Below are 25,961 nucleotides of genomic sequence, written 5' to 3' on the forward strand. Positions count from 1 at the left end.
ACTATTACGGGTTATATAAGTGTGAACATTAGAACACAAACATCAAATTTGGAAAATGAACATTAGCAGCTTAGAATAAAATTTTAGAAATAGCTGTGGAGCAACCTAACCTCTATGAACCAAGATTATTGGAGTTAAAAATAACATTACAGCATCAACAACTGAAAAGCTGATCTAGGATCCTAACATCACTGGATTTTAATTCTTTCATTGATTTTTTTAAGAAATACAGCATCATAATGCTCTCTGTGCTACAGAAAAGTACTACTTGGGAAAAGATGGGTCTCAAGAATGCTATTAAATCATTTGAAAGAATATTAAAAAGGCACAGGAATACTTACCCAAAATAATTAGTTTCTACTGTATTTTCCTTATTATGTACTCATGCACAAGTTGGATAATAAAAATAAAACTGTTCTCAAGGTAAATCTAAATAGCCTATTCCAAGAAAAGGTGGAAAAACTCAGGTATAGAAAAATTTGATATAGAAAGTTCAGTATATATTAAATAGTATACTATTAAATGATAGTGCTTTATAATTCATGAAATACAATTAAAATCTACTAGCGATTTGTAGAAAAATAAAAGTTTTGCTTAATTCCATTAAAAGCCACTCCCTTTATTACCTGTAAACCACAGCAGCCCACAGCGTTCATGATGGAGGCATTGTGAATAACTCGATACGGAATTCCCCGCTTTGCTGCTCTCAGAATAAGGTCGCTGTGTGTTGTAGCCCTGCAGTGGGAAATCAGGTGGATTTTAGAATGGCACCAATTCGTAAAACACTAAAATTATCCTATTTCATGAGTCAAGTCAGTGAACTACTTTTCCTTACATTATGCTAGCAGTCTGCACAAATCTTTTAACTCAGCTTTCATGCTTCTTTGTTTATTCATCCATTCTGTGTTAGGGATCAAGCCCAGGGCCTCGTCCACATCAGGCAGGCACTCTACCGCTGAGCCATACTCCCAGCCGTTTGCTGGGGTTGTCAGCAACCAAGAACGAACCTACACACGTCCCTCACAAGGCGGAACTGCAGCTCCGACACAGGCAGCGGCGTACTGCGAAGGGAAGTTCACGCGTTTGCTGTCCCGTTAATACCTGCAGAACACATCTGTGCAGTACAAACTCTGCGCTCAGCAATTTAACACTTGATAAGCGATTCTTAAACTCTTTTGTCTCAGGGTCCCTGAAATTCACTTGCTTAATTTTTAATTGTACATATTTACATTATACTATGTGGTATTTGAATATGGGTATACAATGTACAGTGATCAAAGAGAATGGCACATCTCTCACCTCCAAAATTTATCATTTCTTATGTTGGAAAGATGTAAAAAATTCCTTTACTAGGTATGTTAAAACATTCAATTTTGTCAACCGTATTTACTCTACCGGCGGTAGGACATTACAGTGCTTCCTCCTACCCAACCGCACGCCTGTGCCTGCTGGCCATCCTCCCCCTCCCCTCCCCCCTCCCGGGCTCTGCTCACCACTGTTCTGTGCTGCACGTCTCTCAGATCACTTTTAGCTTCTGTCTAAGTACCACCCTTTAAATTCCTGTAGTTACTGCTTTAGAGTTTTAGATTATGACACAAATAGACCCAATTTTAAATGTCTGCCCTATTCTGAAGGCTTTGTTTTTGCACTTTGAAATATAAGGAAAAATTCACAGAACATTTTCATAGCCTGAGTCTTTCAGTCCTTATGCTAGAATTTAGTCTGATAGAATTCCATTCTGAGTTTGTCTCTGTCTAGTAGTCATTTTATTTATAACCGTTTTCAGTCTGGTTACTGTATATAATTAGTATGTGTATGTGTATATAAATATTCTATTACCTTTCCTTTCTTGAGATAAATTTCACAACTATAATTAAGTAGGTTGGCGTGCAAAGAGAATATATATAAATATGAATACCGTGAGATGCAACCCCATACTGTTTAAAAGTACATCACTAAGTTTTTTTTTCCTCTCTTGATAAAATTTCTGCAATTCAACACTGCTATGACATACCTGAACTTACAGGACACAGTGAAAGCAGTCCTATCAGGGAAATTTATAAAAGTGAATTCCCACATAAGAAAAACAGAGGAGATTCAAATACACGTCCTAATGCTGAACCTCAAAGTTCTAGAAAAAAAAGAGCAACTCAAACTCAAAGCTCACACAAGGAAGAAACTTACGAAAATCAGAGCAGAAATTAATGCAATTGAGACTAAGAAAACAATACAAAGAAATGAACTGAAGAATTGGGGTTTCTTTGAAAGAAAGACAAATCTTTAGCTAACCTTATCAAAAGAAGCAAAGAAAACCCAAATCCATGCAATCAGGAACGAAAAGGGCAAAATCACAACAGATCCTACAGAAATCCAGAAGATCATTAGTACCTACTTTGAGAACTTGTACTCCAGTAAGAATGGAAATTTAGAAGAAATGGACAGATTCCTATACATATATGAACTGTGAAAACTGAATCAAGAAGATGTAAAAACTCTAAATAAACCAATCTCAATGAAATTGAAGTACTGTAATTTAAAAAAGAAAAAATAAATTTAAAAAAACTAACAATAAAGAAAAGCCGAGGTCCAGACAGATACACTGTTGAATTCTACAAGAACTTTAGGGAACATCTAACACCACTGCTCCTTACCCTCTTTAATATAATTGAAAAGGAAGCAATGTTCCCAAAGTCATTCCTAGAAGCAAGCATTAACACTACCCTGATATCAAAATCAGAGAAGGATCCAACCCCCAAAAAAGACATATAGACAAATCTCCTTAATAAACACAGATACAAAAATCCTCAATAAGATATTGACAAACAGAATGCAGTAAATCATTAAAAATACCAAGTAAGATTCATCCCAAAGATGCAGGGCTGATTCAACATACGCAAATCAATAAATGTAACACACAACATTAAAAGAGTGGAGGGCAAAAACCACCTGCCCATCTCAACAGACGCAGGAAAAGCATGTGACAAAATTCCATACCCGACGCCGGGGATGCAGCTCAGCGGCACAACTCCTGCCTGGCAAGTGCGAGGTCGCAAGCTTGATTCCTGCTTCCAAAAACAAAAAAAAGTCCACATCCATTCATGATAAAAACGCTACAGAAAGTTGTAATAAAGAGTTTTATCTCTATCTGATAAAGACCGTCCATGACAAATCAACAGCCAACGTCATAACTAAATGATCAAAAACGGAAAGCTTTTTCACTCTAAAACCAGGAACAAAACAAGAATACCCACTATCACCATTCCTGCTCAACAGAATTCTGGAAACGGTCAGAGCCATCAGAGGAGAGAAGGAAATACAAGGAATAAGGATAGAAATGGAAGAAGTTAAATTACTGTTATTTGCAGATGACATGACACTCTACCTAGAAGACCCCAAAAACTCATGAAAAGACTCTCAGAATTATCAAATTCAGTGGTGCAGCTGGATGCAAAGTCAGCACTCAAAAATCAATTGCAGTCCCGTACAGGAAAAAATAATTTACTATTCGGAAATTAGGGAAATAACACTTTTACACTAACATCAAGAAAAGTGAAATACTTAAGGATCAACATAATGAAGAAAGTAAAAGACCTTTACAGTACACTGAAAAGGGAGAATGAAGAGGATACCAGAAAATGGAAAGATATCCCTTGTTCTTGGATAGGCACAACTAGTATAGTGAAATAGCCAGACTTCTAAAACTGCTAAACAGGTTTAATGAAATCCCAATTGAAATACCAAAAACATACCTCACAGAATTAGAGAAAACAATCCTAAAACTCATTCAGAACCAGATGAAACCCAGAATAACAAAAGAAATTCTGGGCAACAAGGGCAAGGTAGGGAACATCACAGTCCCTGATTTGAAGTTTTAGCAAAGCTTGCATGATAAAAACAGCATGGTACTGGGAAAAGAACAGACCTGACGATCAATGGAACAGATTAGAAGATGCAGAAACAAATCTAAGCCACTCCACTCTCATCTTTGATAAAGGGGCCAAACACCTTCACTGGAAGAAAGAGAGCCTCGTTAATAAATGGTGCTGGGAAAACTGGCTTTCCACATGCCAAAGATTGAACCTGAACCTGTATCTCTCACCATGCACTAAATGAAAATTGAAATGGTTAAAGATCTAAATATAAAAACAGAACAATCTGCTGGAAGACAGAATAAGTAGAACTCTTGAAGACATTGGTACAGGCAATGACTTTATAAATAAAACCCCAATCGCGTAGGAAATACCACAAAGAATCAAAAACTGGGACCTCATCTTATTAAAAAGCTTTTGCACAGCACAAGAAACCACCAACAGAGTGAAGACACAACCTAGTGTGGGAAAAAATTTTTGCCAGCTGTTGCTCAAAGGATTAATACCTAGTATATAAGGAATTCAAAAAAGTCAGACTCCCCTCAAATTTAATGACCCAAACCAAAAATGGGCATCTGAAATGAAGAAGTAGAAATGGCAAATAAATATATGAAAAAATGTTCAACATCACTTGTCATTTGAGAGATGCAAATCAAAATAATGCTGAGATCCCATCTCTCTGGAAAGAATGGCTATTATCAATTAATTAACCAACAACAGATGTCTGAGGGGCGGTGGGGTAAAAGGAACCCTTCTCCACTGTGGGTGGGAGTGTAGACTTGTGCAACCACTATAGAAATCAGTGGGGAGATTGCTCAAAAAATTAGAACTAGAGGTTCCATCTGACCTAGCTATTCCCCTTCTTCATATCTTCCTAAAAGATTAAAAGGATTATACCACAACAATTTATGCATACCAATGTTTACAGGGGCACAGTTTGTAATAGCTAAATCTTTAAAACAGCCCAAATATCCATCAACTGATGAATGGATAAAGATGTGATTTCTTTTATACAATGGAGTACTACTCAGCCATAAAGAAGGATAAGCTTGAGACATTTCTAGCTAAATGGATGCACCTTCAGACCATACTCTTAAGTGAAACAAATCAGACACACGTTTGTTTGTTTGTTTATCTATTTATTTATTTTAGTGGTCATGTTTTATTCATCTCATTTTTTAAAATTTAAGTTTATTGGTACAATTTAGGTATACATAATGACCACATTCATTTTAGGGAATTTGTATCTGTACGTATCTTGATTCCTCTTTTTTCTTTCCCATTCCCATCCTCTTTTCAAATCCCCTTCCCCTCCCTGTTTACAAAGCTCAATTTTCATTTTAACCCTCTTTCTCACTTTTTTCTTTTCCTTCCTTCCTGTCCCCCTTCCCCTCCCTATTTCCCTTTTCCTTTTGAATGGTTTCATTCAACTTTGCAGTCCCTATTTCATAGTTTCTTCCTATCTCACACTTCCTATTTAAATTGTTTCTTCTTACACAGTATCTATTGTACATTTGTTATTTACATTTCAGTTTCTCACACCAGAGAGATAATGCAGTATGTACACATGTGCGAAAACGTTTAAATACCATATATTTTCTCTGGTGTGAGAAACCGAAAATGTAAATAAGGACCAAAATGTGTAATAGATATTGGGAAATGGGAAGAAAATGTTCAACTGAGAAGGGGACAAAGGGGGGGGGGGGGGGAAAGGGAAGGCCAGAAGAGGAAGAAAAAACAGAATGGAAGGAAGAAACGGAAACACAGCTTTTGTAAATGGGAACGGGAGGAAGGGCTGAAGGGAGGGGCGTGGAATGGGAAAGTGACTAAGACATTATGTACAGGTGCAAAGTACCTACAGTGAATGTGATCACCATTATAACATATGTAAGAATTTAAAGAACATAAATTTTTAAAAAGGCAGGAAAAAACCCCCTGATGTAGCTGCCATACTGGTCTATAATTTTTTACTTAAGTAAATTACCCTTTAAAAGTCTTTTTTGAGGGGCTGGGGATTTAGCTTAGCAGCACAGCACCTGCCTGGCAACAGCAATGTCACGAGTCGGATTCCCGGTACTGGGGAAAAAAAAATCTTTTTTGAAACATTGTACGATTTGGTTCTAGCAGAGCAGTCACAAACAGTACTGGAGAAGGCAGAGAGACTCACAGATGCAAGGCCACAGCCCCCAAAGGCTTTCAGCAGGGAAGGAACGGTGCTCGCACGACACCTCGGGTGTTCAGTTTACGCTGGAACTCTCCCTTCTTCCTTCTGTCCAGGCCTCCATTTCCAGCCGCTGAACCCTCTCCAGATCTAGCTCAAATACTACCTTCGCCACAAAGCTGCCTCCTGATAAATCTAAACATCACGCCTTTGAGTTCACTCGCATCCTTCTCTCGTCTTACATTTACACCTCAGCAGTGTATAGATGCTGGCCACGCCTTAATAAAATAGTCTCTTCTTAGCTCTTGTGACAACATGCTCTTGTTCTCCCTTCTCCTCCAACGGTGGCCAGACTATGAAACGCCCAAATGTCCAAGGGCTGGATCCTCAGTCCTCTTCTTTTTCCCTCCTCTAAGGTGATTCTAGCCAGTTTCTTTCTGGTATTTAAACACTATTTACGTACTAATGACTTCAAAAGCCCCATCTCCAGGATGCGCCCTCCTGTGAGCTCCAGCAGATTATCTCATTGCCTAGCCGGCACCTCAAATTTAAATGTTTCCAGAACCAGTTATTTCCCTCAATCTTGCAATCTTGTTTTCTACTGCTTTTCATCATTTCAAAAAGTGGCAAATCAACCACTCAACTGCAAAGCTAGAATCCTGGAAGTCAGGTCTGCATCTTTCCTTTCCTTCATCTACGAGCTCCAAGTGTACCTCGGAAGGTACACTTCCTTCCAAGTATGTCCCAGACTCTCCCATCACACACACTGCTTTTCCCTACAATCTAATCATCCAGGCACTTGGAGTGCCCTTTTATAATGTCAGAGTGTGACTTTTCTTGTTAACTCTGCAGAGGTTCACCATTCTATTTCAAATAAAAACTTCTCTGAGTATTTACACGGCCCGGCTCCTGCCTTTCTCTGTCATCTTTCACACGCCCTTTCCCTCCCGCGCTACGCCGCAGCTGCTCTGAACTCCTGCGGGCACAGGCCTGCTGTTCCTGCTGCCTACAATGTTCTTGCCTCTTCCCATTCCATTCCATTCTTCACACTGATTGGCTGATTAACCTGCAATACTGGGCACTAAATGCAGGGCCTACACACTGAGCTACATCCCTAATCCTTCTGTATTTTTTACCTTGACACAGAATGCTGCCGAGTCACTAAGTTACCCAGGGTGGGCTCAAACGTGATTCTACTGCCACAGTCTCCCGGAACACTGGGATTACAGATATAGACGCTCCTCCTTTAGTTCCAGTTCTGAGGCGAGGTCTTCTAATGAAGTGGTTGCTAAATGAGGACTACAGTATGCATATAGTATGCACATTACAATATTCATAAGAAGAAATGGTCAAAGGAATCTCCTACGTAACGACTTTGCTTGTATTTGTGCAACTCTGACATGCAGTACTACAATGTATAACAAACAGAAAATAAAACTACAGTACTGCCGGGTGTGGGGGCGCACGCCTGTGATCCCAGTACTCGGGAGGCTGAGGCAGGAGGATCATTGCAAGTTCAAGACCAGCCTGGGCTACAAAGTGAGCTCAAGGCTGGCCTGAACTGCATAGCGAGACTCCATCTCAAAAAGACAAACAAACAAACAAAAAAAAACTATGGTACTATACTGTACGGTACAATCAGCAAAAACCACAGTACTGTTTAACAAGGTGTACTGTACCAAAAAAAAGACATTGAGGCTCTATAAATAAAAGATACAGAACTGTAAAAAAAAAAGGGTTGTAAGTTCAAGTGGCAGGTCATAAGTCCAAACAGTGTGCCGCCAGCAAATCCAAACAGTCATTAGTAAATAAACAACGAATATCTGTATACATCATCCACCTTGTTTAAATATCACCTCTGTACAAAGGCTCTTGCCTATGACTCCGCCTAAGTAAGTCTTGTATTATTTCCTTTTATTTTTACCCTTTACAAGCCTACCTATATTTATTTATTTATTTATTTATTTTTTATTTTAAAGAGTAAAAGAAGGATAACATAGTAATAGGAGGGCTTACCGAATTACAGACAAAGTGGTAGGAAATTATCAATGGTTGTTGTTTCACACACTGTTATCTTCAAGATAGTTTCTCAGGAAAACAAACAGAAGCCTACCTATATTAAATTTATTTTTTTTCTTTGATTACTATTGGCTTCCCCTACAAAAACATGTGAATTTATATCTATCTATTGAGTATGCAAGAGCTCCTGTCATAAGATATGTACACGAAAGGTATTTGTTGCATGGATAAATGTCAGTTCAAGATATGTCTGGTCTTTCTTTCTTTGTTGACCTTAGGCAAACATCTCACATTCTTCAATTAATATTAACTACTACCAACTACATGTCAGGGAGTACAAAAGAAGCTAGGAACACAAAAATTTGAAAGTTAACCTATAAATCTAAAAGCAGTGTAGATGCACACAGCTATTTAAAAAATGTAGTCAGGTACATGAAAAACAGGATGAGTGATGTATGTCACCAACTACATGGAGACAGAACTTCAGGTTAAGGTAATAAAGAGCTACAGCATGTGCAGCTAGGTTCTGAAAGATGAACAGGCCTCTGGCAATCAGATAAGTCACAGGACTTTCAGGAGAAGGAAAGTTTTTGAATAAAGACATGAAGGTGAGAAAGTGCAACGATTAGGAAAGAGCAACCTGGCCGCAGGACTGTGGGTTTCGGTGCAAGAGTGGTAGGCAAGAGGCAGAAGGGCAGGCTGGGCAGTGCTTTTAATACCCAGCTAAGGGTGCAACTAATCACACTATTATATGGGCCCAGACAGGGTCTCTGAACTGTTACTTTATAAATATGAATTTAACCACAGTATAGGCAATGAGTTTAGTGTTTGTACATGGAGCAAGCAAAAGATGCAGGGTATATTAAGCTGTACTGGGTAGAATGGGGCGGCCAGAGTAAAAAGGAATGCAAGGATATGAGAAATGTGCAAAACAACAGTCAACAGCAGTATTTCTCCATTCCTTTTGTCTTAAATTGTCATGGGAAAAAAAAAATGTCGTGGAGCAAGAGTTGTGTAAAGTGCAATACAACTGAAGTATTAGAAAACTAAGATACGAAGTGAAATCATACAAAATACAAGCCCCATATTTTTATTATTAGATCTAATACGCGTAAACTTCACTTTTTAAATGGCTACAAATGTTCTGAAATGCATGGTCTCAATTTCTATACTTACCTCACCAAGAACTAGTAACTAGTACAGTCTGCAAACTTCCCTTTGAATATAATCTTTAATATCATGTTTTGTTTTGTTTTTGTTTTTTTCCAGTACCGGGAATCGAACTCATGACCTTGTGCTTGCCAGGCAGGCGCTGTGCCGCTGAGCTAAATCCCCAGCCCCCTCATCTTTAATATCATGAATAGTATCAATAAATGGATGCTCTAAAGGTCAAAAGCAATGCTGAGATTGCCTATTTAAGTAACCATAAGAACTGTAGTCCATCAAATTAGGAAGTCTGATAGGGGAAGGTTTTCGTATAAAAAACTTGGGTTTTATGCAGAAAAAGTCATGTGGTGAGAAAATTTTACAAGAGTTAGAACACATTCTCTACAGAATGTTTTACTTTCTTTTTTTTTATTATCCTATAGCAAAAAAAAGTAACTACTAATGTTCATGAGGCCTAAGGTTTATACGAGGTTAAAACAAACTATTTAAATATTTTAAAATGTGTGATTATCCAAGGCTACTCGCAGTAAGGTATAATTATGATTTGGAATCTTTGGCCCTTTATATTAATATAAATTGCTTTCTTTTAGACAGACACATGCACATGAAACTCCACTGTTTTGAGAAATGTCCTTGGTGGTGGCCCCACAGTGATTTAATTGTCCTTATGTTCCTTAAATCTGTGACATAAATCTTGGGTCACCAGCTGCAGACAAAGAACTCTTCTCTTTCACTTTATTAGAGAATGATGAGGCCTGACTAGGCAAGTAGAAACCCATCTTCTCTGTAATGAGGAAGAACAGAGTTCCGGATGGATATAAGAAATGGAAATCAGTGGCATGATAAATGGTAGATGCTAGGCAAGAAAAGTGACAGCAGTACTGGCAAAATTAGAAAGTTGAAAAAGAAAAAAAATAAGCCCAGATCACAGAAAGTTAAAGATGCCTGCAATTATCTGCAGCAAATGACAGGCATGATGATCATAATGGAATGACTTACATACTAATCATACACTAATTAAGGCACTTGATCCCTACGCGATCTTAAAAAAAAAAACAAGTCAAAGATACAAACTTTAGAGCTGACACTTGACACTGTAGTGATACGTATGGTAGTATTTTTATCAAGATTTTCTTCACTTCAAAAATAATGAAAGTTTAAACTACAAAATTTTAGAGCTTAGGTAAACAGAGTCCCTTATTAGAATGTGGCAGATAAATTTTAAAGATAACAGTTATTGTGATTAAAAGATAAATAAATAACTCAAAACATCTGCTTTAACTTACCCAAATGGATCACCAACCACAAGGAATGCAACTTCATTGATATCAGCATCCTTTAAAATATTATCTGCCTCTTGCTCCACTTCTTCTCTATCAGCGAGAATCAATTTTCTGCCATAAAACTCTTCCTACAGATTTAAGACCAGCATCAAAATGAGAGACAGCAGGTGACCACGAAATAATCTTTGTCTGGAGCGGGTGCAACTCTTGGCAACCATCCAAACACAGATCATTCAATACAACTCGTCAATGAGCTAGCACTCTCTATCATGTTGCAATTAAACTCTGTCTTTGGGGCTATCTTCATGTCCCAGGAGGAAGCAGACCTCTTAACATCTGAGGCTTTTTACATTTTAAATTTACCTCTAAATTTGGCTCATAACAGACCAGACAGAGCATTACAGAATGAATACACAATACGTATGCATGAGCCCTACTTCAGAAACATGGTAATAGAGAATAAATATGTGTATTAAACAATAATGAGAAACATGCATGGCAGTTAGGGAAAATTTATGGTACTCTGGCTAAAGTAAAAGGAAACATCAATGAGAAACAATAGAAAATTATGACTTAGCCATTACACAACCAGCCTACATTCCTACATAATTGCAGGAAAGACAAATTTAAGATTATATTCCCTTATTTCTGCTAAAGACAGTTGCAGGGGAAAGAACTGAATTATAAATATGCAGGAAGTTTCCATACAAACTACTTTGTAAATTAATCCCCTGAAGTTCGACTCTAGAAAACAAACTCTGAGGGGTGTTAGCTAGTAAGCTGGTGGTCATATGGTACTGGTTAGAGGGTAGTAATCAAGATCATGAAAGGGAGTAATATGCCATTCAAATGAAGTGAAAGTAGATGCACAGATGAATAGTATTGTCTTATATACTGAGAAACTGGAATTATGGAAAGACATAGGGACTGCTGCACAAGAGTATCTGGTCGTCATTAATATATGTCAAATGAGTAAATGAACAAATGATTTAGCATCTGTAAACACCAGCTCTGACTCTGATAATTATTTCCTAATACGTAAACAAAATCTCAAGTGTGAAAAAAATCCTTTCCTATAGAAAAGTTCCCAAACACAATGTTTTAATAGACGAAAAAGCTCTTAATTTGTACTTTTACCATATTTTTTCATAAAAATTAATTTTTACATAGTTTACTTTGACTTTATGAACGGGGTTAATGGTTACAAAATATATTACATAACTAACAGAACACATACATGACTACCAGAAACTGAAGAAAACAATGGCTTTCAGTGAACTTCTACCATTTCTTTTGTTTGTTTTTCTGACATAGGGTCTCACTATATCATTCAGGCTGTCCTTAAACTCACTATGTAGCCCAGGCTGGCCTCAAACTTGTGGCGACCCTCCTGCCTCAGCCTCCTGAGTGCTGGGATTCCAGGTGTCCACCAAGCCCAACAACTTCTAACATTTCTTAAAGACCAAGAAGCCACATGCCACTATTTTAAAGCTAGCAGTAATCCTAACTTGTATTTTATAAATGATCTGACGAAAAAAACTTTCAAGATTTGTATTATATCACTCCATATTTAACTTATCACTTATCCTAACCTAATAAACAGTTCATAGTCTAAGTAAAATAACACACACTGACACGATATTCTATCATAATCAAATGGCTGATTCTCTTGAAAAAATGTTTTTAAAACTGGAAGAGATAGAAAATGCAGGAAGACTGGTATTATATTGTTTTGATCTACTTGTTTATTCATCCACTCACTCACTCACTCACTACAGAAGTATTTCTTACACACGTCTTCCATGCCAGACTCTCTGATGCTGGGAGACACGACATATTTTGGTATTAAGACATATTTTGCTTCTGTCCTTGAGGGAGAGCGAATCAACTACTACACCGTATCATACATGCCATAGAACACTCCTGCCAATTAACGGGCCAGGGAAGAAAAAGCAGTATTATTTAATATATGGTTTTAAAGTGTGATTGTATATTATCCAGGGATTGAGCCAGTTTTTATATAACCTCAGCCCTAATCTTCTCCAGTCATGAAAAGGTCAAGTTTCATTCTTGCTTTAAACTGGCAGTTGGATGAAGTATGTTAAATTTATTTTCAGGTATCTGTGGAAAGGTAGACAAGACATTAGTAGTGACGGCCTCCAGGACGGGGCCCTGAGATAGAAATCTTTGTTGTATGTATCTCTGTACTTTTATATTTCACTCCACTGAGTGGATTACTTAGTCAATAAAAGTAAAAGTAGAGGTTCAAAGTAGTATAAAGAAGCAGATGAGAGAACAAAAAAAATCTTAAAAATAGGACAACAGAGAAGTTCACCAAAGGAGTCTGAGAAAAAATGGAAACAGAAATAAACTAAGAGAAAAATCATGTTACAAAAGCCTGTTTCAAGGAGTGGTCAACTACATCAAAATAGGTAAAACAGAATTTAAAACTACCTAGAGTTCCTGGCTAGGAAAGCACTGTTAAAAAAATAAGAGAAATATTTCTGGAAATGGGGATCAGCCTTCAGGAGTAGGGCCACGAGTGGAAATGGAGACAGGAAAAGCATACTTTTTCAAGAAGTTTTGGATAAAAAGGGAGACAGCACAATCACTACGGGGAAAAGAGGCTTAAAGAAGAGACTTCAAAGAGTCAGTGCGTGAATACGGTTTGAGGATGAGCGAAGACAGGCTGAGTTACGTGAAGGCAGGGTGCACATGAAGAAGAACAGTTTTAAAAACACACCTAGAAGGAATTACATCTTGAACAGGAAAAGAGCCTCATCTCACAGGTCATTTTCTAAGACTGGAGAGAAGATAAATTCACATTTACTGTCAGGGCAGATGAGAAATTAATATGTTATAACTAACTGCTTCCTTTTTCTTAGTGTGAAGTCCTTTACCGACCTTTCCTCTCTCAGGGTCAAACCATATCAGACGAAGAGGTGAACCCTCTTGTTAGTGGGTTAAGTTAGGAAGAGAAGTGAGGGAAGAGATACACGAAGAGAAGAAGTTATTTCATTGAAACCCAATGTCAAATTTGGTAAATGTTTGTGCTTTCCTCCTCCCTGGGCTGTTCACAATTATTTTTCCTCCCAGGCAGAATGCCCTTCCTGTTCCCCTTGTCAAATGTGGGCCAGAATAGCAGTATTGCACTAATACATTTACGTGGGGATTGTTCTATGATCAGGCACTGTTCTAAGAACTTTATGCATATGTTCATTTAATCTTCATCTCAGTCTGAGGCACTAAACACCGATCTCTCTCACATATATTCCAACAGTAATTAATAACTAATAATTATTACACATTTGGGACAGCTTCTGCTGCTTAGCTGACGACAGCAGGATTGTCGGTTTGAATAAACTTATCTCAGTTCTTTGTAGACATGTACCTTCATAATCTCTCCTTTCCACTGCCGTTCTGTATTGTTACTTAAATCTTCCATTACTATTTAAGCTTTCCTGGATATAATGCAGATGAATCACGAACCACTTGTGAACAAAGACCATAGTTTATGCTTCTTTGTGTAATGCACACAGATGCATTACACTAAATATATAAAATCATAATTCATCTACAGAAAGTAGATAAAAATATTCAAGTTGAGCATACTAAAACTAAAACTTTCCTAGATTCGCTGTCTTCAGATTAATGGATTTTTGAATAGAGGACATATAAACAGTATTACCTGCTTGGTAATTCGAAAACAGCGTTCAATGTAAGGGCAGATAAATTTCAGATTTCTGTAGCAATACCTATGTCTGCCTACTATATTGTTTACTGATAAAAGAAGGCACATGTTCACTGTAGAAAATAGAATTTTCCAGCATTTTCTCACTGTGCAATAGCTATCTGTAGTCAAGACCAGACTATATATACGGTAATGTACGCACATACCGATTTTTAAAACTCAGTTTGTTTCAGAGAAATCTGGAAACAAAAAATGTGGTTGAAGACAAAGTGGCTTTGCGATTTTACCAGGCAATACAAGGCATAAACATATTTATACCTTACTTTAGCCCAGAACTAACTCACTCAAGATAGACGATGTATATACCAAGTTGCTCAGGGTCAAACATCACCTGAGGACCTCGAGGAAAACATGGAGAGCATACAAAAAACTTGTGTGATCGGGTGAGGTCCAGGTCAGACCGTTTTGCTTGAGTCCTATCTCCTCTGTAGATGTTTTCTAAAGTTATACAAGTTATATATTGTGTAGCTAATATCTTTCCCTAAGAATGCTGAGGCACAGTGCACTATAAAAGCTAAGAGTGTCAGATCTCAACTGGGAACTGCTTTGGTTCATACACTCTACCTTTCACTACTCACCTGATCTTGGGCAAGATTCTTAACTCCTCTTTGTCTGTCAAATGTACATGGTAACTACAGAGCAAGAATCCTATTCTACACATAAAACATTTAAAGCAGTGCAAATCAATGTTCTACAATTGTCATTACTGTGGAAGAATTAATTTTTACATCTTAACAAAGTACACATAATTACCTATAAGTGAGATTGGCCCCAGCCCTGTATCTTGACTCTGTAACAATTCCACACTAAAAAAAATTCAGAACTGATAGCAACAAAATATTTAGATAAGATAAATTTTACAAAACACTTTTACATAACATCTTAATAAAAACCTAACTGACTATCTCCATTAGACAAATGAAGAAACCTATGTTCAGAAATTTAGAAGTGTCCACTGACAGCTACCTTTTCTAAACACTTTTCTGCCAGCCGTAATGAGAAGAACCTGTAAGGTAGAGATTTTTGAACCTATTTTACACAGTAAGAAACTAAAGTTAAAGGACTTGTCTATGAATATAAAACAGAACAAAGACACACTAGGTCCAAACTTTCCTCTAGGTCATGCTCTGAGACCTTATTTATAAAATTCCTAATTTAGCCAGGCGTGGTGGTTCACACCTGTAATCCCAGCACTCAGGGGACTGAGGCAGGAGGATTGCTGTGAGTTCGAAGCCAGCCTGGGCTACATAATGAGTTCACGACCAGCCTCAATTACAAAGTGAGACCCTGTCTCAAAAAACAAACAAACAATAAAATTCCTAATTTATGTGTCTCTATTCTCTTAAAAAGTTTTAAACTTATTCTAGTTTTCTTTGATCACCTATTAGACCTGTTTTTATTATCTTGAGGTTACATACTTTGGTTCCATCTAAGTATAAAAAGGGGGCAAACCAATCAAAGTTGATCATTAGACACAAATTTTGTTCCAATGCATGGCTATTTCAAGAAGTAGTCCTTAATTTCTTCAAGATTGTAAAGTAACTCTGCGACCTTCAGGATTCTCTGGGCTGTGAATCTGGGAGGACCGAGCCCTGAAATTCTGTAGGTCACGCTTTTGTTTGGAAGACAGAAGTGACACACAATTCTAAAGATCTACTCCCTCCTCCCACAACACGTCCATCAATCTTTTGATTTTAACCTATATTCTTGGACCTTAACAATGAACCTGAAACTAACCCTTCCTTTAAAGCCCTTAATGAGAACCCGCTAAATGAGTAACCTCGCAAAAAAAAAAAAGTAACCCTCGCAAATCCTCTGGTTACTTAGTCCCAGGCTCACTTTTGTGAGCCTTGCTGGGAGATGTCTACTTAAAGGTAAGCTCTCTCTGGATACGTTACAGACAGAAAGGCAATCAGCAGTCCCTCTGGAAATACTTCAAAGGGGAAAGCTTTCAGCTTGGTTTCTGAATATATAACCAACTCATTAAGACTGGGCCAGCAATTCATTAGCACTCAACTCAAAAAGGACTTGGCTATCTCGTGAAATAAGGGACTTTGATGACTATCCCCCCCGGAGTGTATAATAACGTGCCTCTTTTGTTTACTGGGGAATGCAACAAGATTAGACTTGTAAAGCAGGACCGATCGCTCTCATTTTCCTAGTCGCTCTGGCGGTGTATGATTTCCATTCTCGTGCTTCTCGGATGCTTAAGGAACAGGGGACACGTCTTAAGAGGTTTCAGTATGCAGCCCTGCAAAGTTTTGCTCGGCGTAGCGCTGGAAACCAGACGCGGGCGCTTTCCCGGCAGCCCCTGCGCAGCCGAGCCACCTACCAGGGCTTCCCTGCCCACGGGCAGGGCCGAGGTGTAGGCCTCCAGGTACACGCGACTGCAGCGTCTCACCACCTCCAGGCCCTTGACGGTGATGTCCTTGGCGTCTCCCAGGCCCAGGCCGACCAGGTACAGCATTTCCAGTCCCAGGGGAGAGGAGGCCGGCGGACGACGCGAACAAGGAAACCGTCAGCCACGCCGAGGGCTCCCCCAGTCCGGACGCCCCGCGGGGCGGCCACGCGCGAGGGCTGGGCACCCTGGCGTCACGCTCAGCCGACTTGGCGGTGCTTTAAGCACCCCCTCGAAGCCGCTCGCCCAGTTACCCGACAGCACAACCGCAGCCGGCTCCCCGTGCTCCCCAACGTGCCCACTGCACCCTGAAAGCAGGTGCTGCTCCAAACCGGCCTCACCTACGGTGGTGCCGCAAAACGCGCGCGCTTTACGGCATTTCACGACCGGGCGGAGGGCGTGCGCGGGCGCGGCCCGGAGCCGGGAGCCCTGTCCCTGGAGAATGAATGACGCGCGGCCGGTTGCCGCGGGAGGGCGTGGGGTTGTGGCCCGGGGAGTCGGCGGGAAGCCCCCAGCCTCTGGGGAAGGCCCCGGCGTTCCCACGTCGCCCTGACCCATGGCTCTAACGTCCCCCTTCCTGCTCCGGGTAAGTCCCCAGCTCCTTGCCCCGCGGGAGCCGGCCTCGGGGTGCTGGGGCGGGCTTCCCCGGTGCGCTCCGGGCCCGCCCGCGCGCGCAGACGTTCATCCCCGCGCTCTGCTGTCTCAGCCAGCGGCGGCTCTACTGCGGGCTCCCTCGGATTGGCCCGCCACACGGTGAGGGCGGCTCCGATTGCCCAGCGGGGCACTGACTTCGCGTGTAGCTCGAAGACCTCCTGCCGGGATGCCCCCAAGGATCCGCTGCAGTCGTCATCAGCGTCGGGGATTCCAGACCCTGCTGTGCCTGGGGAAGTGACGTTTGAGAGCGCACAGGGGTTTCAGCCCTCTCTCAGATGGGGAATTCTTACAAAGTTGTTGGTATATAATTCTGGTGTCAGTAGGGTTTCGGCTGAAGACGCCCTTTCTGAATGCACTAGTGATGTCATCCAGAGAAAGTTCTCCTGGCTTACGCTGTCTTTCTTGGTGGGCAGTTTTGATCGAGCTTTGCCTTGTGTCTGTGTATCTTGCCCAATTCTAGTTGTGGTTCTTTTGAGAGTTCCATCTACCTTTGGCATCTGTCATTTTGTACACTCATGGGTGCAAATTCTGTCCGTTCTCACTACACTGATTGATTCCTCACACCATATGGGGGGGCAGGTGGGGGCACTCTTGTAATCTCAGCTACCAAGGAAGCCCCAACTAGAGGATCCCAAGCTGGAAGCCAGCCTGAACAACTTAGCAAGATCTTATCTCAAAAAATAAAAAAAGCTGGGGATGTAACTTAGTGGTAGTACACCTCTGGGTTCAATGCCCAGTGTGTGTATGGGGAGGAGGTGTTAAATTTTACACAGTTAAGAATTTAAAGAGATGTTTAACATCATTAAACATTGAAACAATGAAATTTTAAACCAGGGTGAGATACCACGGTATACGTACTATAAAAACAAAACCTTAGAAAAATTGGCTATCCAATCTCATAAATCCAGTTATCTTTTATACTTTACTATGTCAAGTTTCAACCTCCCATACAGGCCTTTTCCCTTGGCCTTTTATATTAACCTTTTGCAGGAATTCTTCACCCCGAGGCATAGCAATTTCAACACCTCCAGAGCTGAAGCCATCAGCCTCCCTTCCATATTGGCATTTCTCTCTGTATTACCTACTCGGAACACAAGGAGGAGGTGTCATCCCCAGATTTATCCAATCAGGTCCTTGGGAGGCACCCCCATATCCACTGTCATGTCTGCTTTTGTTTCTCAATGAAAGCCGTGCCTGCGGTCACTGCCTTGGTTCAGGTCCGCATTCTCTCACTGCTTTAGCTGGTTATCATGTCTCCTTCACATTCAGCCTTTTCTCAATGGCCAAGGAGCTCTAAGAAAGATAGCTTCTGAAAATGTCACTCCCATTCTAAAATCTTTCTGAAGCCAGCAGGAAGTTCAGGCTGCTTAACACATCTCACAATATCATCCGTGGTATGGTCACTGCCTAGTCTCCTCTCTCTCCACCTAATGAGCTTTTCCCCCAGCAATACTGATTGCCTATAGTGCTGTTCCTACAGTGTGCTGCTTTGCAGCTCTGCGCTGCCATTTGGGCATAGAATACCATGGCCCATTCTCTCTCAACAGGATAATCACTACTCGTCCTTAAACCCAGAAAGCCTTCCCAAAGGTCTCCAAACCCCTACACTGTTGGGTGTCTTCTCTTTATTGCGCTGATGATCTGTCTATATGTCAGTTGATGTCCTTCTGTATTTCTTCTTTACTTAATCAATTTCCTGAAGTCAGGGACTGTCTTTTTCATATTCTCTGTCCTAACACTTAGCATCATGCCTGGCACATAGTACATATTCAATAAATGCTTGATAGTAGTTGAGCAATATCTTTTGAGTTATGTGTTTTCTGCCTTATCAAATGCAGGGGTAATGTGTTCTAAATGATGATCAAAAATTCATCAGTAGAATATTGCACATAAACTCATGCTACTTTTAGGAAGCAATTTGTGTTGAAAGGCTCATGACATATCAAATATACTTCATATGCACACCATTGAACAATGAAATTTTCAGAAGGCCAAAATTTTGTTTTTGTGTTCAGATTTTCTATGAATAATTTGAAGTAGAGTCACAGTGAAAAGACATTGCCGAAAAGAATAAGTAATCCAAAGAAAGGTTTGCCTTATTTTCTTTGAGGAAATAAATATGTCCTGGAAAATGTTTTGTAGCAGCAAGGAATTGAAGCACTATTTTTAGATATAGAAGAAATTTCAGTGTTTGGTCTTCAGAATTCAACTGAAAGAACTTACTTATGCTATAGAATTCTTAACAGACCTATTTTTTCTACTTGCCTTCATTCCGCACTAGGAGTGTCAAGTTTTGGGACTTTGCTAGAGGTGGATAGATAAAATAAAGGGGTTATGACAATCTTTTCCCTCCTCAGTTCAACAAATATGAGCAGCAAGGTTTTGCCTTATTTGCAGAACTCTTCTGTGGGATTTGGATGTTTCTACCTTGAATAGACTTTTTTTGGGGGGGGGGCACGGGTACTGAAATCAAAGTCAAGGCCTTGCACTTGCCAGGCAGGTGCTTGTGCCACTGAGCTATATCCCCGGCCCTGTTTCTCCCTTTAAAACAGGTTTCAAGTGTAACTTTCAGGAAAACTTTCGAGTGTAGGAACACTGAAACACTTTTATAGTAAGTGTCCCTATAGCCACCTAGACTCTGCATTTGGTAACAGTCTGCTGTATTTGCCTTGGGAATCTCCTCAGCCATCAACTACTGTCTTTCTTGATGCATTTCCAAAGGAGTTTCAGGCATCAGTATATGTGATTATATTTTGCTTAAAAGATAGCCTTTCTAGGTCACAGATTAATAAAATATATCCAGCATATAGCTGATTAAATCATATCATTGCTTCACCTTATTAGGGTAAGCTGAAAAAATGCTTACTTTAAAACAGTTACTGAGCATTTTTTAATACATTGTAGCATTTTTGTAATGATAACGAAAGCAGTCAGAATACTGATTTATTTAAAATGTCGCAGCAAAATTTAAGCCTCGTGTGTAGCAGGCGAGAGGGATGCTTATAGAGCACAGTGGCTCCAGAACAAACCTCAAATGAAGATACCTTTTTTAATTTAAAGAATAACAAGAATCAGTGAGGCCTGTGGAGTTTTCTGCTTTGTACTCCTACTTTAGGTAGAACCATACCAAATTACCCTTGAAAGTGAGTATTCAGGCACTTGCTGAGAGAGCGTTAAGATGGTTTTGAATCTTTGCCAATAACTCATTCTTAGTACCTTCACTATCAGAAGTTCTTCCTTAATTCACTTCCATGCAGTAGTCGTAAAATGTGTGAGAGTCAAAGAAGTAAAAACACAGAGGTTTTCTACTTGATTGTCATAAACACACCACGTACTGCATTTATTTTAAGATAATAACATAGCTGACATGCTGCATTGCCTTGTGAACAAGTTGTAATTACCTCACATCTAAAAACTCGTCTCTCAAATTTCCTATTTGAGCTGGCTTTTTGTCTATTGAAAAGAAACCATTGGGAGGACTGACTAAACTCCATCTGACCTTATTGTGAATAGAGAATATTATTTTACTCTGAAGCTGGCCTTTTAACCTACATACTCCCAGAGATTGCCTTTGTTAGAAGAAATCTTGATTAATTTTCTTAGAGTCTAGAGACCTTGAATTTATTGTCATTGTTTGCTAACAATTCATGAATAAATGGTAATTTAAAATAGCACTGCTTTACGAGGAGCTATGTTTACTAATGTTAAAAACAGATTTGAAATTATTTTATTGTACATTTATTTACTTAGGAAAAAAGTTCTTGTTCAGTCATCTTATTTACTTATCCATTTTATATTATTGAGTGATGTAAAATGAATAAATAAAAAATTTAGACCTGTTTTCTGTGAAAATTATGCCAGATTTTATTATTGTCATTAACCCTAGCTTATAAGGTTTGAGATTAACCATGTGGAAGTCATCTAAAACCCAATATGTAAAGTAGCTCCTTTATTTGTGTGTGTGTGTAAATGTGAACTATTTCTGTTTCTAACACATTTCATACTTGCTAGTTCCTTCATATTTTATTGCTAAATAGAATCAATGATGCACATTTTCACTTTTTATGCTTAAAACTTGTGTCCCTTTAAGTTGTATCTAGAGAAAAACATTTAAATTAGCCCGGTTTGCTGGGAAGAGGGAAGTGGCCTTTCCAAGTGACCCCCTGGGCTGTGTAGTGCTCATGTGTTCGAACCCCTGCAGTTGTCTGTGTCGCTGTGCTTTCACCTTTTTATTTTTTTATTTTATTTTATTTTTTTTTGGTTTTTCTCCGGTACCGGGAACCGAACTCACGACCTTGCGCTTGCCAGGCAGGCGCTTTTGCCGCTGAGCTAAATCCCCAGCCCCGCTTTCACCTTTTTAAAACTTTGCCCAAGGTTCACCTCCTCGGTGAGTCCTGTCTTGCGTCAGGCTGCAACCAACATTTCTGATCGCTTTTTGTGCACATTTCCCCTCGTGGGGAAGCCTTTTATGCTTACAGTGAGGTTTTTTTTTCCCGTGATAAATCTAGATGCTATCAACCAAAATTAAATCCCTGCCTCTATCAAGTTACAGGATTTCACAAGCAAATTGTCTTTGAGGAATTTGGTTTGCATTTCAAAATCCTTGGCAGACATTTTATACGATTCATCCAAACCTTACTTCCTTGCATTTTACTTTGGGTCCATTCGCATAGACTGTAAACGGCCTGCTTAGCCGTGCTCCTGGCCCAGGGACCAGCTCCAGTTTCTTGAACTGTTGACCCCCTCCTGTGTTCCTGCTCGGTGGTCCTCACTGGACAGTGTGTGTTACTGAGGTTCTTGGCTCTCTGTTTATAGTCTTCAGTTTGTGTAATTATGCGATCTCTCCTACTTTAATCTTGCTTCTTGTTAATTTGTCTCAACTTTCTTTTTTTTTTTTTTCTTGCCGTACTGGAGATCGAACTCAGGACCTTGTGCTTGCCAAGCAGGCGCTTATGCCACTGAGCTACATCCCCAGCCCTGTCTCAATTTTCATTACTGCTCATTGCTTAGTGACATCACCTACATCTGTAACATGCTTTTTCTACTTACAGCAGCCTCTTCCTTTAAATTATCCTTTTGGTTGTTTGCTGTTTTTTTGGTTTTGCTTTTGTTTTTTGAGACAGGGTCTTGCTTTGTAGCAGGCTGGCCTTGAACTCACTAGGTAGCCCTGGCTGGCCTCAAACTCACTGTGATCCTCCTGCCTCAGCTTGCCAAAGCTCGGAGGACAGGCGTGAGCCACCATTCCCACCTATCCCTTAAATTCTAGTTTAGAAGCGCTTCATCTGTGGTGTTTTCTCACCTCATCTAAGCTGCAAGGACCTTCCTTCTCTTGATTTTCATTAATATTTTATTATGTTTTAGTATTTTATTGCTACTACATATTATTTTTCTAGTTATGCGGTACACTTTAGGATAAGGGCAATATTTTATCTTTATAGTCTCTGTAACATCTATACAGCGCTCTATTCTTTTTTTTTTTTTTTTTTTTTTTTGGTTTTTGGTTTTGGTTTTTCTCCAGTACCGGGAACCGAACTCATGACCTTGCGCTTGCCAGGCAGGCGCTTTTGCCGCTGAGCTAAATCCCCAGCCCCCTACAGTGCTCTATTCATATGAGATATTAAATGAATATTTGTAAAGTACATTGGTGAAAGTGCTACTTAACAAGAGGAGACAAGTAAAGATGTGTTAATAAAACAAGAAGGCAAAGGCTAGGAATAAGAAAGTGATTTTATAAAATATTGCAGTAATCTATACATATGGTGAAAATCTTGAGGATACTAAGTGGCAAATGGAGATGTGATTATATAATGTACATGACTGGTAGGTAGCTTTCTGTTCTGTGACAAAACACCTGAGAAAATCAACGTATGAGGAAGAAAACTTTATTTTGCCTCCTGATATCAGAAGTATCAGTCCATGGTTGCTTGGCCGTATTGCCTTGGGCCTGTGGCAGCACAGTGCATTGCGGAAAGCACATGGCAGGGGCACTGCTCACCTGATGAAAACACCGACAGGAAGGAACCTGGTCCCTGTAATTTAATTTTCTTCCATTAGGCCCTACCTCCGCTGAAAGATTCCACCTCGAAAATGTACCTCAGTCTGGCAAACCAGCAGTTGGCACGTGAGCCTTTGGGGACATCAAAGGGCCAAACCATAACAATGACCATGAATGAATTGGGGGGTGGAGGGGACAGGAGTTAACTAAAACCTGGTGAGAAGCCAGACTGGAGTGTGCTTCTTTTAGAAGTTCATATCAAATGTCAAGAAAATAAACATAAATTCATATCCAAGTTAATAGTGCTCTACGTTAGATTTTACAGTGTTTAAAGTCACAGTCTCTTTTAATCTTTCTAGGTCTGTTATCATCTTTGATGACTATAACATAAATTTCTTGATGAAATTTCAAGAAACCTGGAAGAAGCTGGGGGATTTTTCTTTCTACTTACAACCAGCTAGACACAGAAATAGGGAGAGTTGAGATTATTATTTCTGTGAATCATTTGAAATACTTTATACTCCCTTCCCCAAAAGACTTCTCAGAACTAGTTACTTACTTCGGTGGGTCACTTTTTTTCCCCGCAAGTACGGGGAGTTGAACTGAGGTTCTTTATAGTGACCTACATCCTCAGTCCTTTTTTAAAAGTTTTATTTTTCTAATTTTGTGACATGCTCAGGTTGTGCTTTAATTTGCACTCCTTCCAGAATGCTGGGACTACAGATAGCACCATTGCATCTCGCTGCCTCACGTTTCTGACAGATTCTTGGACATCCATATTTTCCATTATATGTGGAGGTTTAGCTTATTTTTTTCCTCAGTTCACTTGCAGCCTTATGATAGGTTTTGGCCTTAATTGTGCCTTTTTCAAGTGTCTTATCCTTAAGACCATGTGCTGTGTATTTTCAAGGATAAAGAGAAGCCTAAGTCATTGTCAGTACCTCTACACCACTTAGAGCTGAGGAAGCCAGCATAAATAACTGTGCCATAGGGATGTTATAATATGTGCAATAATATGTGCTATAATAGAAGCACAAGCAGTGTGTAAGAGAACCGGAATAGGGGGAGATTAATTAAAATGGATTTTGTTTTTTTTGTTTTTTTGGGTACCAGGAATCAAACTCAGGACCTGGTGTGCCAGGCAGGTGCTTATGCTGCTGAGCTATACCCCAGGCCCTTAAAATGGATATTGCTGTTATGGCTTAGTCTAATTCTGTTCTCTTTATAATATCTAGATAATGTATATTATCTCTTTCTAAGTGCTTGATGGTTTAAAAGGCTGGTCACCAGATAACTGTTTATGTGTGTCATGGTTTCAGTCAATTATACTGGTTGGATATAGTCCAGGGAACCCAGCTTTTTGCAGAAGGGACAGCACTGCAGACAAACTTCATCCTTAAAAACATGTTATTTAGATTTTTGAGGATTCCCACAATACTGGTTTCTTGGCAATGGACTAACTCTATATTTTTTTCTGGAATGCAGAAATCAGCCATTTTGTCCGTTTTTTTGTGGGGGTTTAAGGAAAGGTGAATAATACATATTTCCATTTAGGATGTCCTTTCAGATCCCAAACTGCAGATTTCTTAATGAACATAAAATCCGTACAGGTAAGTGGGTATAATATAAGAAGAGACATAGGAACTGGTATCTGTCTTCCACACAGCATACTAGTGAATGGAATTCTTTTGAACCCTGTGTACATAAGTTCCTTTTGTGAAGCCTGTTTTTTCACTTTGTTTCTGTTTATTAAAAGCACTGTTTAAGCTGTAGTCCAGTTGTTGTTCCTAAGGGCCTGAAGCAGTTTGGCCTCATTATATAATGTGTGAATATATTTGACTGGCTGTTAGTCCTCCTAGGTTTGTCCTTCATTGCAGTCTATCTTTTAAAGTAGGAGCATAACACTGGGTCCAACAGACCCATCCCTTACTTTTCTACTGTAAATTTGTACTTTAGCAAAACAGTTGGTGGCTATGCATCTCACTGCCTTTCCTGGAGGGATACAGGAAGCAATCTCTGTATTTACCCACTTGGTATGACAAATGGCAAGGTGTGTGCATGGGTGCAGAAGTGGCAAAATAGAATTTTTACCCATGTTATGCTCTGCCTCACTGTTTTTGCGTATGTTTACTTGAGCATCACAGCAGGTCCAATAGACCCACACCACTCCAGGATTTATTTATTTTTGGGGTTTTTTGGGGGTTGGTAATTGGGAATTGAACTTAGGACCTCATGCTTGCCAGGCAGGCACTGTGCTGCTAAGCTATATCTCCTGCCCCAGGATTTATGAAAAAAAATTTTCTTTTGATTTTCTGGTAACCCAGTTCAGTACATTGGCACACAAAAAACCAAAATTGCAAGCTTTGGAGGAAGTCAAAAGTGAATCATGAGATTACTCATCATGGATGGTGAAGGTGATCAGTTATGGTAAAATACATGATTCCATACCAGAAGAGTGGTGTGGGTGTAGGATGATTATGATGATGACGACATTGGCCAAGTAAGCCTAAGTTCTTGTGAGAGTGGAATTGAACAAGAATCAACTGATACAGACAAAGGGAATGCAGACCTCCTTGATTCAGAAGATGAAGAAAACAGCAATGTGAGTATATATTTGACTCATTGAAATGTTGCACAATGGCCATGCAACCAAATGGAATGATC

The 25,961-nt window shown here is 39.6% G+C and overlaps 1 protein-coding gene across 1 annotated transcript in view; it reads right to left on the reverse strand.

Annotated features, from left to right (window-relative positions):
• Window positions 1–16,995, reverse strand: part of Dph5 (diphthamide biosynthesis 5) — a 40,758-nt gene extending 23,763 nt beyond the window's left edge. The window contains exons 1-3 of the mRNA XM_005388806.2: window positions 16,583–16,995; window positions 10,503–10,627; window positions 627–735 (exon numbers count right to left, since the gene is read on the reverse strand). Coding sequence (XP_005388863.1) covers window positions 627–735; window positions 10,503–10,627; window positions 16,583–16,717 — 369 coding nt within the window. The 5' untranslated portion in view covers window positions 16,718–16,995. The remainder of the gene's footprint in view (window positions 1–626; window positions 736–10,502; window positions 10,628–16,582) is intronic.
• Window positions 16,996–25,961: the final 8,966 nt, after the last annotated feature.

The sequence above is a fragment of the Chinchilla lanigera genome, unplaced genomic scaffold (genome assembly GCF_000276665.1).
Source record: "Chinchilla lanigera isolate Chin_1 unplaced genomic scaffold, ChiLan1.0 scaffold00034, whole genome shotgun sequence".
Taxonomy (NCBI): Eukaryota; Metazoa; Chordata; class Mammalia; order Rodentia; family Chinchillidae; genus Chinchilla; species Chinchilla lanigera.